At 46.4% G+C, this 18,996-nt stretch overlaps 1 protein-coding gene across 2 annotated transcripts in view; it reads right to left on the bottom strand.

Annotated features, from left to right (window-relative positions):
* col14a1b (collagen, type XIV, alpha 1b) overlaps window positions 1-18,996 on the bottom strand; it is a 219,327-nt gene that overhangs the window by 115,441 nt on the left and 84,890 nt on the right. For both annotated transcript variants that reach the window (XM_079654484.1, XM_079654485.1), the window contains exon 13: window positions 2,591-2,720. In XM_079654484.1, coding sequence (XP_079510610.1) covers window positions 2,591-2,720 — 130 coding nt within the window. The remainder of the gene's footprint in view (window positions 1-2,590; window positions 2,721-18,996) is intronic.

Below are 18,996 nucleotides of genomic sequence, written 5' to 3'. Positions count from 1 at the left end.
TCTGGATGAAAGAATTTGAAAATAATTTGAGAGGGACCTCACCCCCCCAAAAACTACCACTGTCTCCTTCTAACAGCCGCCAGCATCCCTATCTGACCTGCATCCAGAGCCTTACACGCATCACAAAGGACAAAAACATGCCCTGTCTTAAAGCCGCAGGCCACAGATCTTAAAAAAAGATTCATAAAACGTTAATTAGTGGGCATGGTGCGGGATGGGGGGAGGAGACAAAGCTTCAAAACTGTTAAAAATGAAAGTGAGGTGCAAAACATAGCACGAGGGGAAGCCGGAGGCCGGTGCATGCAGAGATTTTGGCATCGGTCGTTGCCAGATTAAAAACGTGCCGGGACGCGACTTAAACATGCCGCAGCTGTCCTGAAAGAAACACGTAACTGAGCAAACAAAAACAATATGCAACAGCTGATCACAGAACCTGTGAGGGGGTGCTAATCCGATAAATCCGATGCTTCCCCCTTGAGTTCAAAGACACTCCTGATCTTTAGAAATAGCCAAAACTTCACAGACTGGTTTCTGAAAACAAGTGCACTCAATGTAAACTTCTGTGTGGTTTCCTTCCTGCAGTACACCAGAGAGCTGAGAGTAAATCTATGCAGAGTAAATATGTGCTGAGTTCAGAGGGTCATAACGTCGTCAGGAATTTAATGAAATTGAATTTATTCGAAAGTCAATACAGCTCTTTGATGTTTCTCAGTGATATTCAAATTACTGTATGAGTGTGTGATTATATATTTTTGAGGGTCCATTTTTGGAGAGTGAGGAAATTTTTTCCGGATGTTGTAACTTTTTCAAAGGACTGGTTTAAACTTGGGTTGCGGTCGGATAATCCAAAAATCAGCTCCTAAATTCTAACCCTATCTCCTATTCCTTGACCTTTGAGTGAAACGTCACAGGGTTAAGGGATAGAATTCAAAAGGACTTAGGAGAAGAGACCGCGGTACTTTAGAGAATCCGACTGCACTTTCACTATCCGACGTGTTTATGATGCGCCAGCGGAAGTCATAAATGTGCTTCTGCTGCTGTGGTGAAACTATGGAAACTACAGTGTTCTATACAGCGGACTACAACATGGATGTATAATAAGAACGAGGGAATACTGTAAACTCATCTAAAGACTCTGCACCATGCTCTGATGATGTTGTTTTATGCTTTATGAATGTGGACAACAGAGAAACATATTCTTCATGACCAAAGTTGGAATTTAAATAAAAAAGGAATGTGAAACTTATGTTCGTCACCCTCTCCCTCCGGTCCACATTAGTACAAATGATCCCAATACGTATGATTGTATGAACTAGGAAAATACCTGAAGATCAATACAGATGTATTTATTATAAACGTTAGTCCTTAACATCTATCACTGTGAATCACCATTCAAACATCTTTTAAAAGTTGAACAGACCCCACACAGCTCAGTGAAATGTTGACTTTATTTGATCACTTCAGTCAAAACTAACGTTCATATTTCTCTTTTTGATTATAATACTGATTCAAGTTCAAAACAAAGCACTTTGGCAACTTATCACATACGTTTTAAAAAACGTAATAAGCACCGTAACGTTCATGATATCATTTCTCGGTAATTATCGGTTGTTTCCGTGAACGGCCGACTGTTGTGTGACGGCAAATGCTGCGGCTGCAAGGCATTGTGGGGCAGCATTTTCTCCTGTCCTTTTGTCAAGGGAGGTCCAGTGGTTCCTAAGCTAAAGGAGGTTATAAAGGAAGTTTGAAACCTCCTTTCCTATCAGCTAGAGAATTCGAACGGCACTTATCATGGCTACCACTGAGGGACTTCCGGGTGATCAACCCAAAAACACCAGATTATACCTGTTAATTACACAACATTGATTGTTTAAATTGTGTACAATGCTTTTGTATTTTTCCCCTTCGATTCGGAGAAACAAATATTTTTTCGGAGTTTAGGATGGCATAAAACACTACACTACCCAGAATCGACGTTCAGGGAGTGAGAGTGTGTTGCTCCTGTAGTATATTCAGGTTTTAGTGCATGTAAATGGTCTGCAGAGGGTAAATTCCATGTGTTCCTTCCAGAGGGAGTTTCTCTTGCTCACTGCAAAGTTTATTAGGATCGATATACGTAACTTATATCAATCCAAACTTATGCTGAGCATGTTTGTGATAACCCTGTGTTGGGATGTATACATTTTTGGATGTCACTATTTTTGACATTACTGATGATTTACTGTGTTTTACTCTTTAATTTAGGACAGGTGAACAGGTGGTCACTATTAGCGGAGGGACAAATATTTTAAACAGTATGATACACAGCTGGAATTTTATAAAAAGTAAAACGTTTTATTATTTAAAGTAAACGGATATAAACGGATCACTGTTAATGTGGAAATGCATGATGATCGCTCCCAACACTGTCACACAGCTGCTGCTAACAACCATCTGTAGCTTCAACTCTTATGGCTTAATTGCTAATTGAGGAAATTACTTAACAATGAATTGGAACATTTGAGTGAGAAATGATTCATCTTAGGGTAAAACATTTTCTGGCGAGGTATTTAGCTGTAAAGAAAATTTGAGTGGTGTGTGAGACACTCACGTGTTGTCTGCTGGCTGGTCATGGGGTCGCTGGCCTCTTCTCCGTACAAAGCGTAAACCGTCACAGTGTACTCTGTGGCAGGGGTCAGCTCTTCTAGCTCCACCTCGTTCACCGAATCCTCAACCTTCACCTACACACACACACACACACACACACACACACACACACACACACACACACACAGACACACACACAGACACACACACACACACACACACACACACACACACACACACACACACACACACACACACACACACACACACACACACACACACACACACACACACACACACACACACACACACACACACACACACACACACAGACATTCTTATGTCATCTTTTCTTGTCTCAGATTTATCTGTCTGATAATCCATCATATTATCTACCGCATATCTGCTCTTCTATCATCCCTCCAATATCCCACAGTCCTGTCCAGACACGCTGAGAACACTGTGATAACAGGATTATTTCTGAATGTGGATGTTCTTTCACCTACGACTATTTTTAGAAGGTAGGACCAATCAAAGGTGGAAATAATAAACTCCAAGTGTAGTAAACCTTAATCCCATTTAAGGACTCCAACAGGCTGATCAGGACTCTGATGCAAAGCGATACTACTACTGTATCAAGTACATCAATAATTAGTCACAACATATTTATTAGGGTCTGAGACCTAGGTCGGCGAAGACCCTATTGAAATCGGTCGCGCAGCGACCGATAAACCTGCGAAACACACACAAAACAGGGAAAACGACCGGCAAAAGCACAGAAAAGGTTCGGAAATCATGACGGGTGATAGGCCGCGTGAGCCCAATCACGCGAAGCCCACGTGACTGCAACTCGCATGATTGATATCGGTAGGATCAATTTAGTCGCTCGCAACGCGAGCGATAACCATGCAAAACCCACACAAAACAGGGCAAAAGACGGGCAAAAGTGGCCTAAATCATGACAGTAGGTAGCCCACGCCAACCGAGTCACATGGGCGCGAGCGCCCATGTGACTCGGCCATCCTAGGCCGTCCATAAACATGATTGATATCGGTCCGATTATTATTATTATTATTATTATTCTTCTGATTATTATTTGAATACATTGCGTGCACTTTTGACCCCCGCAACATATGTGAAAACTCACCAAATTTCGCATGCGCATCACAAGTCGTGAAAATAGCGATGTGTAATTGGTACCGGAACTTTGCATAAAAAATTGCGTAGACCACGCCCACTTCCGTTTTTAACGTTAACTCCCCCTACTTTAACTTTCACGTAAACCAACGAAACTCGCTACGCATATCTAGGGTGCGGAGACGAGCAAAAAAGCCTCTTGGAGGGGTATAAAATAACGTACAGCAAGTCGGCCATTTTGAATTTGGCGTTGGAAAAACGCGATTTATCGCGTTTTTCGTCCTCCGCACTTTAACGAACTCCTCCTAGGGAATTTATCCGTACGACTCCAAATTCGTCGGGTAGCTTCTCGACAAATGGGCGATCTAAAGTTATCACGGAACTTTTTTGGGCGATCTAAAGTTATCACGGAACTTTTTTTCTTTCGCACGGCGCAGCTGTGATTTGGCGCCAAAGTTCGCGTTCGCTCGATGCTAGGCCATCCCTCGCCATGGAACACGATGATGTCATAATTCAAACTGACATGCTCAGAACGCCACCAAACTTCACATGATGATTAACACTGCGGCCCTGAACAGCTCTACGTCAAATCCGATGTTACTTAATATGGCGTTACCATGGCAACGGATCCCTCGCCATAACACACGGTGTCGCTGTAACTCCAATGGACACGGTCCCATCGTCCCCCAATCTTCACTTTTATATCACCGGTGAATGCCTCAACAGCTCTACATGAAATCTGAGATCTCATCGTATGCCGTTTCCATGGCAACGAATCCCTCGCCAAAAAACACGATGTTCTGTTAACTCAATGGAAAATCGTCCAAACGGCACCAGACTTCATATGATGGGTGATGGTCAGGCCCTAAACAGCTCTATGCCAATTATGGGATGTCATCGTATGCCGTTTCCATGGCAACGCATCCCTCGCCATACAACTCTATGTTGTCGTAATTCAATGGAAAATTGTCCAAACGCCACCAGACTTCATATGATGGGTGATGGTCAGGCCCTAAACAGCTCTATGCCAATTATGGGATGTCATCATTTGCCGTTTCCATGGCAACGCATCCCCCTCCATAAAACCCAATGTTGTCTTAACTCAATGGAAAATGGTCCAAACGGCACCAGACTTCAGATCACAGTTAATTGTCCGGCCCTCAACACCTCAATGTCACAATAGTGAGTTTTCCTCAAAAGCTGTTGCCATGGCAACGCATCCCTCACCAAAATACCCGATGTTCTGTTAACTCAATGGAAAATCGTCCAAACGGCACCAGACTTCATATGATGGGTGATGGTCAGGCCCTGAACAGCTCTAACTCCATTATGGGGTGTCATCATATGCCGTTGCCATGGCGACAGATCCCTCGCCATGAAACACGGTGTTGTGTTAACTCAATGGAAAATCGTCCAAACGGCAACAGACTTCAGATGATGGCTAATGGTCCGGCCCTCAACAGCTCTACGCCAATTATGCGATGTCATCATATGCCGTTTCCATGGCAACGCATCCCTCGCCAAAAAACACGATGTTGTGTTAACTCAATGGAAAATGGTCCAAACGGCACCAGACTTCAGATCACAGTTAATGGTCCGGCCCTCAACACCTCAATGTGACAATAGTGACTTTTCCTCAAAAGCTGTTGCCATGGCAACGCATCCCTCGCCGTTAAGCACAATATTGCTAAAACTCCTGTTTAAATGTTCAAAAAGTGTTCAAATTTCACATGTGTGCTAACGGTCAACCCCTCGAGACATATATGTGTCAGTTTTGAGATTTCGTCAAATGTCGTTGCTATGGTAACTAAATGGTCGCCGTGAAACACGGTTCTCTCATAACTCTAGTTAACTTGCTCCAAACGGCCCAAAACTTCACAGGTTTGATAACGATGCAGCCCTCAACACATCTAGGCGTATTATGGGGTGTCATCAAATTCCGTTGCCATGGCGACAGATCACTCCCCATCAAACACAATGTTTGTGATACTGCTGTAACTCCTGTGTACGTTGTCCGATCGGCCTGAAACTTCCCACGTTTGCCAACGGCCGAGTCCTCGAGACATCTGCCTCACGTCGACGTGCGGACAACAGCCTGCGGAGCGTCGAAGACCCGCTCAACGCTGCTCGCAGCTTTAATTATTATTATTTTTTCAAATTATCGTTTTAATTCTGCTAATATTAAATAGTGTTCTCCTCAGTAGAAAAGGCTAACACTGTGGCGAAAGTAGCACTTTAAACACTGCCAGAGCCTCTTCCTGTTTCTCTTCTTCTGCTGTTCCTTTCAGTGTTTATTTTCTGCTTCTCTTCTTCTGCTGTTCCCATTAGTGTTTACTTCCTGTCTGTCTTCTGTTGATTTCTCTTTTGTCCAGCTCTGTCTTTTAACCTCTTTTCTTCTCTTTGTATTTACTTTACTGTCCAGCGATCATGAATCAAAGGTGTTGTGCTCTCCACAAATATAAAAATGAATATTCATAGAGTATTCACTTGAGTTTTCTGATGGATGAAAACGGGGGGTTACGTATTGTAACCCTAGTTATATAAGCACAGGCGGTGCCCTCTACTGGACTCTATGGGTACTACTCTCTACCATGCTATGCGAGCATTCACCGACTGAGTTGCATAAACGTAGCTGGCGAATCGGGGCGAGCTACCGACTACCATCCTACACCCTCTTCAGCAAGCGGCATAGGACAGACAGGACCCCCAGGTAGAGGGCTCCGCCTGTGTTTATATAACTAGGGTTAACCCCCCGTTATATATCACACAGGCTACGCCCTCTACTGGACTCTATGGGTACAGTGGGTGGAGCCCCGATGTATAAACGCCCTGTCGATAGTGGGGAAGGCCCTCCCCGCCTGCCTATGTATGGGGCTTACTGCGCACCATGTTTCCCGGGTCCCTAAGGAGCATGGGAAAACATAAGTGCATTATGTCCAGGGGGGGGTCAGATACCTACTGAGCCACAGCCCCCCCCCCCCCCCTCACTAGTCCTGTGTTGCCCCAGCAAGCACAGACGATGAAAAGGAGCCAGACATGTCCAAAGATAAAACCTTATGAAGGGGCCTGGCGTAGACCAAGACGCCGCCGTGCATATGCCCTCCACACTCACGCCATTTAACAAAGCTGTTGATACAGCCATACCACGTGTAGAGTGTGTACGGACCCCAGTGGGGAAGGCTCTCCCCGCCTGTCCATAGGCATGTGAAATGCACTCGCAGAGCCATCCTGTCAGGTGTTTCTTGGATAGAGCTCTACCGGCCACACCATCCCAAAAGCATACAAACAGCTGTTCAGTGCGCCTGATGGCAGCCGTGCGCCCTACATAACATGCCAGCGCACGCAACGGACAGAGGAGGTGCAAATAACTCGGGCCTTTGGCCTCAGCTAAAGTGCAGTACCCAGCAACCTGTTATTTTTTTTTAACTTCTGTATCTGTGTAACTATTATTATTTTGTTGTTTTGTTTCCCATTGTAAAGCGTCCTTGGGTCTCTTGAAAGGCGCTATAAAAATTGAAATTATTATTATTATTATTTAGCCTCCCTGTCCCCAATATGGGGTGGAAGAATAAAGCAGTTTCACTGTATAGCCCTCGACCTGAACAAACTCCTTAGGTTCTTGGGAACAAAGGAGGGGTTCGGTCTGAGTGTCGCCCCGCTACGGTCACCCCGGATCAAAGGGCAACTTGGGTGCACCGACAGAGCGGTCAGCTCGGACACTCTCTTGGCTGAAGTCAGGGCAAGCAGCAAAGCTGTTTACAATGACAGTGCTTCCAGGGAGGAGAGCTCAAATGGTTATGTGACCAGAGCCTCGAGCACCAACGGCAGATCCCATTGTGGGGAGGAGGCCCAAAGGAGGCAAAAACCGCGTCATAATCGGCTAACTGAAGGCTGAACTGCCGTCAAATCAGGACCAAATGGCTGCTGCATACACTATAATTGTGGAATGAGCAAGCCCCCTTTCCACCAGTATCTGTAAATAGGAAAGAATAGAGCCAAATGTACAGGACAGAGGCTCTAGACTCCTTTCTTCACACCACCGCTGGAATCCCAACCACTTCGTCCTGTAACAGGCTGTGGTGGATCCTGCTCTTGCTGCCTGGATAGTCTGAATAACTTTGTCAGACAGTCCCTCCCATCTCAGCCTGTCCGTCTCAGGAGCCAAGCCTGGAGAGGTTGGCCCAGAGTGGGTAACGCCCCTATTGTACCTGCGGTGGAAAGGCATAGAGCAGCTATCTTGGCCATGGCTCTACCTTGGCCATGGCAGGCGGCGGAGTTGACTCTGTCCTGCCTGTCCTCACCAGCACATGTTTGCTAGAAGGTTAATGTGCCGAGTTTCCGTCAGAGGCCAACCACCACCTATAGCTCTCTCTAGGCAGGTCCCCCCCCATCCTGTCATGGATGCACAGTATCGGAGGTTGCCCTCCACTGAGGGGGGGGGATGGTCACCAGACGTCGTTTGTGCCTCTTGAGATCTAAACGACGGCCGGCAAACCACTTCTGCAGGCGAGTAAGTAACCCCAGCTGTACTGTTACAACCCGGCTCGTGGGCTGTAACATAAAGCAGGGAGGCGAGACGATAGGTAAGAATAATATAGTTTATTTGTTTAAAAACAACAAACTAAATGGACACCAGCATCAGGTCCCCGAAACTGGAGCAGAGAAAGTGCCCAGAGGAGTGAGAGCGACGTAACCGGATGGGCTCCTATATCCTGTTTCACCAGGTGTAGCTCATCCGGCAGGTGCGCCTCATCAGACAGCTGCAGCTGGAACCTGTAATCACACAAAAAACACACACCAACCAGACGGCACCCCACGTGGTGTGGAGGGTTCGTCACACTCCCCCCCATAAGAAAGGAGTTCCCCTAAGAACACCGTTAATTACGAAAATAGCTAGGAGCTCTTCCCCGATATTCTGGCGCAGACAGAAAACCACTCTGGCCAGTCCCTTGAACCAGCACCTTGAAGAACCCGGAATGTCCCTCCAGAAACCGCAACCTAGCCCCCGGCAACAAACCCAAGACCTGACCCCCAGGTTGCTGCCGAACTGGCCCACCCGTCCGACATGCGTGACATGATCCAACATGCCGAGACACATCTCTCTTCAACCCAGGCCAAAAGAAATACCGCAACAGGTAACCACATGTTTTATGGACACCCAGATGTCGCGACTGCCCATGCGCTTTTCTGAGGACGTCCTCACGAAACCTGACAGGAACCACAATCTGATACACTGACCCACCAATGAAGCCTTTCCCACGTGGCCACCACTTTCTGACCAGCAATCCCCCTTGCAGCTGACAACCCCTGGTGACACCATTTCCATCCTCGTTGGAGAGAACCGCCTCAAAAAACGGACTGAGGGAGACATCCGCTTTCTGCTCCATCACCAACTCACTGCAGGATACCGACAACAACAAGTCAGGAATAACCACAGAATCTCTCGCACTGACCTCTTCACCCTGCTCAGATTCCTCCTGTGCACGGCTCACAACCCCTGTCACAGAACAAGCCACAAACAATGCAGGAGAGCACTTGGCATTCTCCTCTGCCTTAACAATCACAGTAGGTGAAGATGCCTTCATGGTAGGTGGTGGACCCTCAACCCACACACTGATGCCAGCCAGGCCATTACCCAGGATAACATCCACACCACCAATTGGCATTACAAGACTGACCGCCAATGGCGACCTCACCCTGTACCAGACCTGAGTTAAGCACCAGAGAATGCAGAGGAACAGGCACAACATTCATTCCCATACCTCGCATCCGGACAAAATCCCCAGTTCTAGATTTGTCCGAAAACGGTAACACAGAGCTCAGAATGTATGAGTCATACGATGCAGTGTCTCTCAAAATCTTTACCGCCACGCTGATATCACTTCCCACCAATGACACGTATCTGGTTGACACAAATGCCGAAAACAGTGGTTCCTTCAACCCGCATGGCTCATTAATCTGCTGACAGGGAGAGATGACAGGTAACGGCACTACAGACACAGCACAAGCAGCAGAGTTAAACTGGCCTACACAGTTCTCCCTGCCAGCCTTAGCTTTTGGACAGTCAACCTTCCAGTGCCCTCTCTCCCTGCAGAAATGACAGAATTCAGAATCACCCTGTGGCTGACCTCGCATCTCACGCTCACCCCAGTGCGGATTAGCTTTCTCTTCCCATCTCCCTGCTGCATGATACATACCCCCTTCATCCTGAACCCTGAAGTCGCGACCGCCCCTGTGCGTTAGCACATAATCATCTGCCAGAGCAGTAGCCTCTGCAGCAGTTTTCACCTTACGCTCGCTGATGTCAACCGCAATGTGGCTGGGCACAGAATTTTTAAATTGCTTCAACACCATCAACTTACATAATGCGACATATGTATCCACTTTCAAAGAGTTACACCACCTACCGAAAGAGGTAACCAGATCCCTGGCAAACTCAACATGTGTCTGCCTGTCAGACATCTCCCAGGACCGAAACCTCTGTCGATAGGCCTCAGGGACCAACTCGTAAGCCTTCAACACAGCAGTTTAAACCATCAGATACACTTTGCTGTCCGCCACCGTTAAAGCAGAATAAGCTTCCTGGGCCCTACCTGTTAGCACACACTGCAGCAATACGGTGCTATTAGCATCTGACCACTCTCTGCTCTCAGCCACCCGCTCAAATAAGGAGAAACATGTATCTGGATCTCGTTCATTAAACTGAAGCACAACCCGCAGATTACCGGCAACGTCAAATGGAGTAGCTCTACCAGGGAAATTAGAGGCCTGACTTGCACCACCAGCAGGACAACCCAACCTTCGCTCCTCTAACTCAAGCCTTTTGATTTCTACCTGCAACATTAACAGTCTCTCTTTGTTTAAAAGTCAGGTCTGTATCATTGCAGCCAGACATGTTGACACTGTCTCTGCCAGGATCAACAGTATGTTTTCCCCCTTTGAAAACACCTAACTCGAACAGATTTGCTCTAACAATCCCTCTTATGTTTTCCTTCATCCTTTTATTCCCAACATCCAAGCGGAAATGTTCAGCAACACAGATCAGCTGCTCACGTGAGAAGCCCTCCAGTAACTCCTCTGTAGGCGCTCTCACAAAATCCTCCACACTCTCCATCATGACAACCTTTGTGTGGCACGCTCACGCTACTACACAGCCTACACGCTACCGCGGTAACTGCGTCACAGTAACTGGCTAAACTCCCCGCTAGTCTTCAGGTGCTAGTTATGGCGGGTACTTACGCACTAAATACCGTAAGCTCGGCGAAGCGACCGAAAAAAACGGCAACTCCACCCGCAGCCTCGGTGTGCTCCCGAGCTAATAGCTCTAACCACGTTCACACCACACTACATATATATATATATATATATATATATATTAGGGCTGTCAAGTTAACTCGTTAATAACACGTTAACGCAAAAAACAATTAACGCCACTAATTATTTTAACGCGATTAACGCATGTGTATTTTTTGTCCTCGGCCGCCCCGTAGTTTCAGAGCGTGTCAAGTTTAAAATACCATCTACAAGCTGATGCTGACAGCCCCGCTCCTGCCGCCCGCTTGTGGCAGACCACAATTCCACGCTCACCGGCAGGCACCGACTGGCCATCAGGAGGACCGGGAGGGTGTGTGGATGTGTGGCGCGAGAGAGAGACCTTACGTGTATTGTTGTTGTTGATAGCATCTGGTGCTAGTTAGCTGCACTAATGGATATAAGCTGCTGTTTAAATGAAAACATGAAAACTGCGCCGAGCACTTCAATTTATGCAGGTAGCCAGACAGTGGGACATTGTGGGAAAAGTCAGCACACTCAGCACGGATAGTGCGCGCAACATGATTGCAGCGTCCAAGCAGCTCCCGTTCGAGCATATGCCTTGAGATGCACATACATCCAACGATCCATAACACACACACACACACACACACACACACACACGCACGCACGCACGCACGCACGCAGACAAACACACACACACACACACACACACACACACATACAGCATTGTATTATTGTATGAGAGGTTCCAGGTTGAATTGAGGCGAATATTTGTAATGTTCAGAGGTTGTTGTGTTTAATATTCATGAGAATGTTTGTCATTGTTCAAATGATAATAAACATTTGCATAAAGCATATTTGTCCACACATATGTTGATAAGAGTATTAAAAACTTGAAAACTATTCCTCTAAGGTACATTTAGAACAGATAAAACATTTGCGATTAATTTGCGATTAATCGCGATTAACTATGGACAATCATGCGATTAATCGCGATTAAATATTTTAATCGACTGACAGCCCTGATATATATATATATATATATATTCAGTGCAATAAGCTTCTTAGTGCAATAAGAAGCTACAGGGACGTTAATCTAACGTCGGTAATATTAACTTTATTTAATACAACATTTACGGTACAAGATTTAATCATACAGCCCACGTAGTATAATATTTTACAAATGATCAATTACAGCAAACATGTACAATATATCCATTATTACAGCTGCGTGGGATGGCAGTGAGACGATATGGGTCCGTTGTTATTGTGCATCCATGGGTAAAGATAAACGCATGTAGTGCTGAACCTGCTGACCACGTAACATGAACGTGCCGGGCGGCGTGGTCCCGTGGGTTAGATGCGCGTTCATAATGCAGAGGGATATAACTCTCAGAATAACGTTATTAGCACATTTTTACAACTTGAGGAACGAATGTATTTAATAAGGGCTATGCAAGTGTTCATACTGGGTGGTTTATTTAGTTAAAAAAATTATCCAACGATTTACAGACCATTTTTTCCCCATGTAAGTCAATGGGAAAAAGTGTTTCCGGTCCCAGCAACCTAAAGGAAGTGTAGTACCGCCGATTGGCCACAACGAATATTCTACTCAGAGTCCGGCGCACTTCCTGGGGGCTTGGTGGGGATAGGGAGTAGCCAAACGGTAGTCGGTTGTACTCGTAGGCTACCCCCTGGAAGGCAAAACGCAAATACTTTCTGTGCTTTGGAGCAATTTTCTACATGAAAGTAAGCGTCCTTCAGGTCGATGGTTGTGAACCAATCGCCTGGCTGCACCAGTTCCAGTAATTGGTTTACATATGGAACTTTTCGCAGGTAATTTGCTGATTCAGGCTGTGAAGGTCCAGAATGGGTCTGAATTATCCTGTCTTCTTGGGAACCAGGAAGTACATGGAGTAAAGCTCCTTTTCTCTGTCCTGAGAGTGCACACTGTTGAATCTCCTGCTGGATGATGGATTTGCCTGGAGGAAACTGCAAAACTGGAGTGAGTACCCCAGTTTCAGTGTCCTGTCCATCCATTATATCAGTACACAGCTGAGCTTCCATTGCCCATAAAACTGTGTTAGGGGACCTGCAAGCAGCTATAGAGTCGCAGCTAGAAGCTGTAGCACTCTCTGGTGGCCCCCTCTGCCGCCAAACATTCCATAAAAGGAAGATTGGCTCATGGGGGGCTGACACAGAAAGGGCCAATTTTCTACTGAGGTCCTTGAACGCACCGCGGCACGCTCTCGGGAGGCTGCGCGCCCTGTCATAATCCTGTCTTCACACAGACGGTGAAATGCATCAATCGGAGCTATTACACTAGGCGAGGTGTGTTTTCTGACAACAAGATGCCGGCCATAATGTCCCTGCACCCGCACAGCGCTTTGACAGCACTTCCTGCGGTTAATCACACTCACATGCGCGCGCCCACTGACTGCCTCCTTTACTGGAGTTACAACTGGGGCGGAGAGTGGGGAATTGCTTCTCATAATGGGTGACCAATTAACATCGTATGAAATGGATCTTGCCGATTTCAACGCGACATTATGGGGAAATGTGAAATTGTGGAGAGAGATGACTCTTACTCTGGGATAAATGCAATCGTTTTTATTGAATGCATTTTTCACAATACGTAACCCACCGTTCTTGCAACAGGGCCTGAATTTGTGTTGAAACGAAACCTATCTCCTCCCAGGATGATAGATTTGCCTCTCTTATGCCCCTGAATGGAGGAGGGACGCTGCAAAACTGGAGTGAATAACCCAGGCTCAGTGTCCTGTCCATACTCTGTCAGTACACAGCTGAGCTTCTATTCCCCATAAAACTGTGTTTAGGGGACATGCAAGCAGCTGTGGAGCCACAGCTAAGAAGCTGTAGTACTCTCTGGTAGCCTACTCCGCTACCAAACCTTCCAAAACCGGAAGTTTGGCCCATGGGGGTATACATGGGGGCTCCCAGGAGATCATCACAGTCTTTTTGGAAAGTGCCCCAGGGACATCACACGGCAACCACGGCGGCCACATCGTAGACCAAGCTATTAATTTGGTCGATGCTGCGGCCAAATAATCGTTCTGATCCGGTGAGGTGGGGCAGTGATCGAGACGCCCAACACACCCGTGTTTATTTGCAGCCGTCCTGTCACGTGGCAGCGGAGCAGAGGCTCTCTGCCCAGCCTGCTGGCTGCTGGGAGCAGATGGGCTGCCACACTCCGGCGGTGGACTTCCATGGACGCCGCACCCGGAAGTTCCCGACAACGAGAAGTCCTCGTCATCATCCTCAACTGACAATCAACAGACCGGACTGCTTTTTGCATACTGCTGAATGTCCAATGACCAATCAGAATTGAGTATTCAACTAAGCAGTGTAATACAATTGTACAGGTTCCTTACTTCAAAACACTTTAAAGTTATGTTTTTGAAAGGAGCTACGGTATATAAATCAAACTTCTGCAGTTTGGCTTACTCTCTTTATGTTTCTCATTGGAGCTTTGTCATGCAGATGTCAAAAGGATTTCTACCCGATCACTGTCTGATGCCAGATCCGAGGTTCTGTGTTTTCAGAAGATGATTAACTCCAGTTTAATACAGCTGCTAACACACCATTGCCACAGACTTCCCCATCATTCACATTCGGCCAAACACAAAACCGATGTTAGAAAAAAGATTCTGGCAGAGTGGAGGCTGTTTGTCCATCTGCTCTTCTTTCTGCCCATTCTATGAATAAATGGATCTCCTTTTGGAGTCCGAGAGAAATAAGATGAACTGCCAAATTGTCCGTCATATTTCATAACCGATGGAGAATTTTAGACAGGGATCGGCTTTAAATATGCTGCGGCAAACGTTCCAGATGTATTTTTTCGCTGATTGACCCTTAATGCAATGGTTATTATATACATCATTGGGTCGGTTCAACTTTCTTGTGGATGTTTTTTTAACCAAACAGATCATCGTTCACATGGGTTGCATATAAATAAAGCAGGATGATGCAGCATCAGGAGGCATGTTGCTGTGCCCGGGTGCTGTTGTGCCTTCTGTCATATGCAGATACAAACACACAATAAAAGTTAATACAAATTAAATAAATACAATTAATTGCTATTTTGAAATGAAAAATGTCCAAGTTGCCCTGAAATGTTTTCATTAGCCTGGGTTTCAGTGGAGGGTTTGAATACCTAATACGAAAAGAGACTGCAGACTGACTTTAGAATAATTAAAATGATCTTCAATTTTAAGATGATTTAGGATTGTAATGCCTGATTTAAAGGACTCAGCGTTTTGCCTTTTATCCTCCATTGTGAGCGCTTTACTTTTGACAGTTTGTTATATCCTCTGGAAGAGTGATTTTGTTTTTGCAAAGTAAAGATTATTTTCTTCAAACTTTTTTGTCTCTGGGTTGTTCATTTGAGTCCTCATACTATTGAGTCAAGATTCTTAACAGAACAAACCGACCATGATGGACTCAGCCAACCCCAAGACGCTCCAGACCGCCCTGTCCGCACAGGGAAACACCATCCATCAGCACCAGGAGCAGCTAAAGAACATTAGCCATGGAGACCTTACAGAACGCCAGGAGGCATTCCAAACCTCTGTCACGTCACAGGTGAACCATCTGACAGCACAGCTCCACGGAGTTTTCACTCATCTAGAGGCAACTTCCACAGCTCCGATTCCTGCTCCGCCACCTGACGCCAATCCTGCTGCTAATCAGGCCGAGGTCAGAGCTTCTTCTGTCCCACTGCGGTTGGCATCGCCAGAGAAGTATTCAGGTGAATCTGACAACTACAGAACCTTCCTAGTCCAGTGTGACCTGCATTACAAACTTAACCCAGCCGCGTTTGTGTCAGATGAGGCTAAAATAGCATTTATGGCCTCCCATTTAACCGGCAGAGCTGCCGCGTGGGCCACTGCGGAGTGGTCAAGAAACTCTAGCATATGTAGATCTTTCATAGCATTCAAAGACACTATGAGCCAGATTTCTGATCTTACCTCACCTGCCGGTGACGCCACCCGTGTACTCATGCAGCTCAAACAACACCCACAGCCAGTATTAGATTATGCCATAGAGTTCCGTACCCTAGCCATAGACAGTGGCTGGAACACCCCAGCATTAATGGACGCCTTCCGGAAAGGACTCTGTGAAACCATTAAAGACCACCTGGCTCCACTAGAACTAACACAAGACCTTGAATCTCTGATTTCCATGTCTATCCAAGTTGATCCCAGTGCCTCATCGAACATGGTCGAACATCTCCATGGACTTTGTGACTGGACTACTGCCCTCCAAAGGTAACACTACCGTCCTGACGGTGGTAGACCGTTTCTCAAAAATGGTACATTTGATTCCTCTGCTCAAACTTCCCTCTGCCAAGAAGACGGCAGAGGTCATGTTAACTGCGGATGGAAATTAGCTCAAAGCTAAATATGGCACTGTTACGCTTGACACATTTGAATGTTTTAAGTGTTCATTACTGTGCATTGTCCCTGCCAAATAAATGATTAAATGAAATGAAAATTAACTCACGTGTTCAGAATTCATGGTTTCCCCAGTGACATAGTTTCCGACAGAGGACCACAGTTCATTTCCAACTTCTGGAAGGAGTTTTGCCAGCTCCTCTGTGCCACCGTCAGCTTATCTTCCGGCTATCACCCGCAGTCCAACGGTCAGACAGAGCGCCTGAACCAAGACCTCGAAACATGCCTCAGGTGCCTCGTGTCCCAGAAGCAGACCACTTGGAGCAATCACCTTACCTGGGTAGAGTACGCCCACAACACTCTCCCCTCGGCTGCCACGGTTCTTTCCCCTTTCCAGTGTGCTAACGGGTACCAGCCTTCCCTGCGAATGAGGAAGAAATCAAGGTTCCATCCGCGTACGCCATGGTCCGACGCTTTCGGCGGGTTTGAGCCGGTGCTCGGCAGGCGCTACTCCGGACCTCGGCCCGGAATAAGTCACCAGCGTATCGTCACCGGCGTATCGTCACTGGCGTATCGTCACCGGCGTATCGTCACCGGCGTATCGTCACCAGCGTATCGTCACCAGCGTATCGTCACCAGCGTATCGTCACCGGCGTGCGGCCCCCCTCTACAGGCCGGGCCAGAAAGCCTGGCTCTCCACCAAGGATCTACCCCTACAGGTTCACTCCAAGAAGTTGGCACCAAGGTTTGTGGGCCCTTTCCCAATTTCAAGAGTAATTAACCCTTTCTCTGTGAGCCTCAAACTCCCCAGGTCTTTGAGGGTCCATCCCACGTTTCATGTGAGCAAACTCAAGCCAGTTCGAGAGAGCACTCTGGTTCCCACCTCCAAGCCCTCTCACCACCCCAGATCATTGATGGCGGCCCGGTGTACACAGTCAGGAAACTTCCTCAAGACACTCATCAGTGACTTCTATGATCGTCACCCTGAGCAGCCTGGGCCTTCGGGAGTCGGCCCTAGAAGGGGGGGTACTGTAGTGTCCCGTAAAAAGTGTTCTCCTGTTTGTGCTTGTCATGTTCATGCTAGTTTAGTTTATGTTCCACTTCCTGTTTTATTTTGTACCCACCATGTCTCATTCCAGGTCCCTTTACTTCCTGCCTCGGTTATTTTTCCCGCCATCGTCAGCCCCGCCCCTGATTGTTTCCACATGTGCCCACTTACCTCATGTATATATTGTCCTGTCCCCCCTTGTTAGTTGTCGGTTTGTATTGTTCATTCGTTCCATGGAGCCATGGTCCAAGCCATCATTTAAAGGACTCAGCGTTTTGCCTTTTATCCTCCATTATGAGCGCTTAACTTTTGAGAGTTTGTTATATCCTCTGGAAGAGTGATTTTGTTTTTGCAAAGTACATTTTCTTCAAACCTTTTTTGTCTCTGGGTTGTGTATTTGAGTCCTCATACTATTGAGTCAAGATTCTTAACAAGAACAAAACATGGCAAGTAAGTGGAAGCACTTTTGGAGCTGTGGATGAATGTGCAAGTGGCATTGAACATTTCCAAGTGTGATAAAATGGAAGAAAAAGATGATCATGGATTGGGATAATTGTATACAGTTGAGGACCAAAACATCATATATGTGAAAAATCAACCAACATCTATTTTAACATTAAATAATCTGTACCTCAGTAAGAAAAGATCTCCTTTGACACAACTGCCAGGAGTTAGATAAGCTACTGAGAACTTCACTTATTTGTAAACTGAGAGAGAAATGTGAACCTTTTGAATAGAGTTGTCAATGTTGTTGTTATATTTTGTTGGCCTTTCTTTCCATCGCTTAAGCCCTGTTGGTTTTGTTATAAGGCATGACAATAGACCACTTCAGAGGGAGATGAAGTCTGCTAGGCCCATTTCTGTCAGGACCCTACCTTAGAATCTCCCTTGCTGTTCACATCTCTCAATATGTGTGTCCTCTCTCTTGGAAACAGCCTTTATTGAGCCCTCTGGCTTTGGCACAGACGAGTCCCCACATGGCCCCTGAGTGGAGCCAGGTCCGGGCTCTGACAGTTGGGCCTCAGAGCCTGGCTCATCCTCGCCACTGGAAAGCATCCATCCTGGTATTGAATTGAATTGTTTTTATTGCTTTCTGCCTGGAGGGGATTGTGATGACGCTAAGAAGGATTAATGGGGAGGAGATACAGATGAGTGGCCGCACCCTTCCTATCTCTGCTTTGCTAACTCATTCGTCATTTTCATCACTGCTCACTCCATCTGTCAAGGAGCTGCATGTTATTACTTAGTTTTCCAGTTGATGGCTTCGTTACCCGCTGATGCTTGTATACCAGGGGTATTCAAACTTTTTTGTTAAAGGTCAACTTGTGAATCTTATACAAGGTCAATGGTCCGGATCAATGCCAGTAAAGTCCCCCCCACCCCCGGAGCGGAGCAACGAAACTGAAATTAAGAAGCAGTTTTGGCGCGCAATGCCTGGGGCCCCCTTGAGGGGGTTTCCCGACATATCGTTGCAGTAAATTAAAGGGTGTTTCATGTTGTCGTTGCTGTGGACCTTCTTAATCTTTTTTTATGTTT

This window comes from Notothenia rossii, assembly GCF_949606895.1.
Source record: "Notothenia rossii genome assembly, chromosome: 10".
NCBI lineage: Eukaryota > Metazoa > Chordata > Actinopteri > Perciformes > Nototheniidae > Notothenia > Notothenia rossii.
This window is presented reverse-complemented; position numbering and strand designations above follow the sequence as displayed.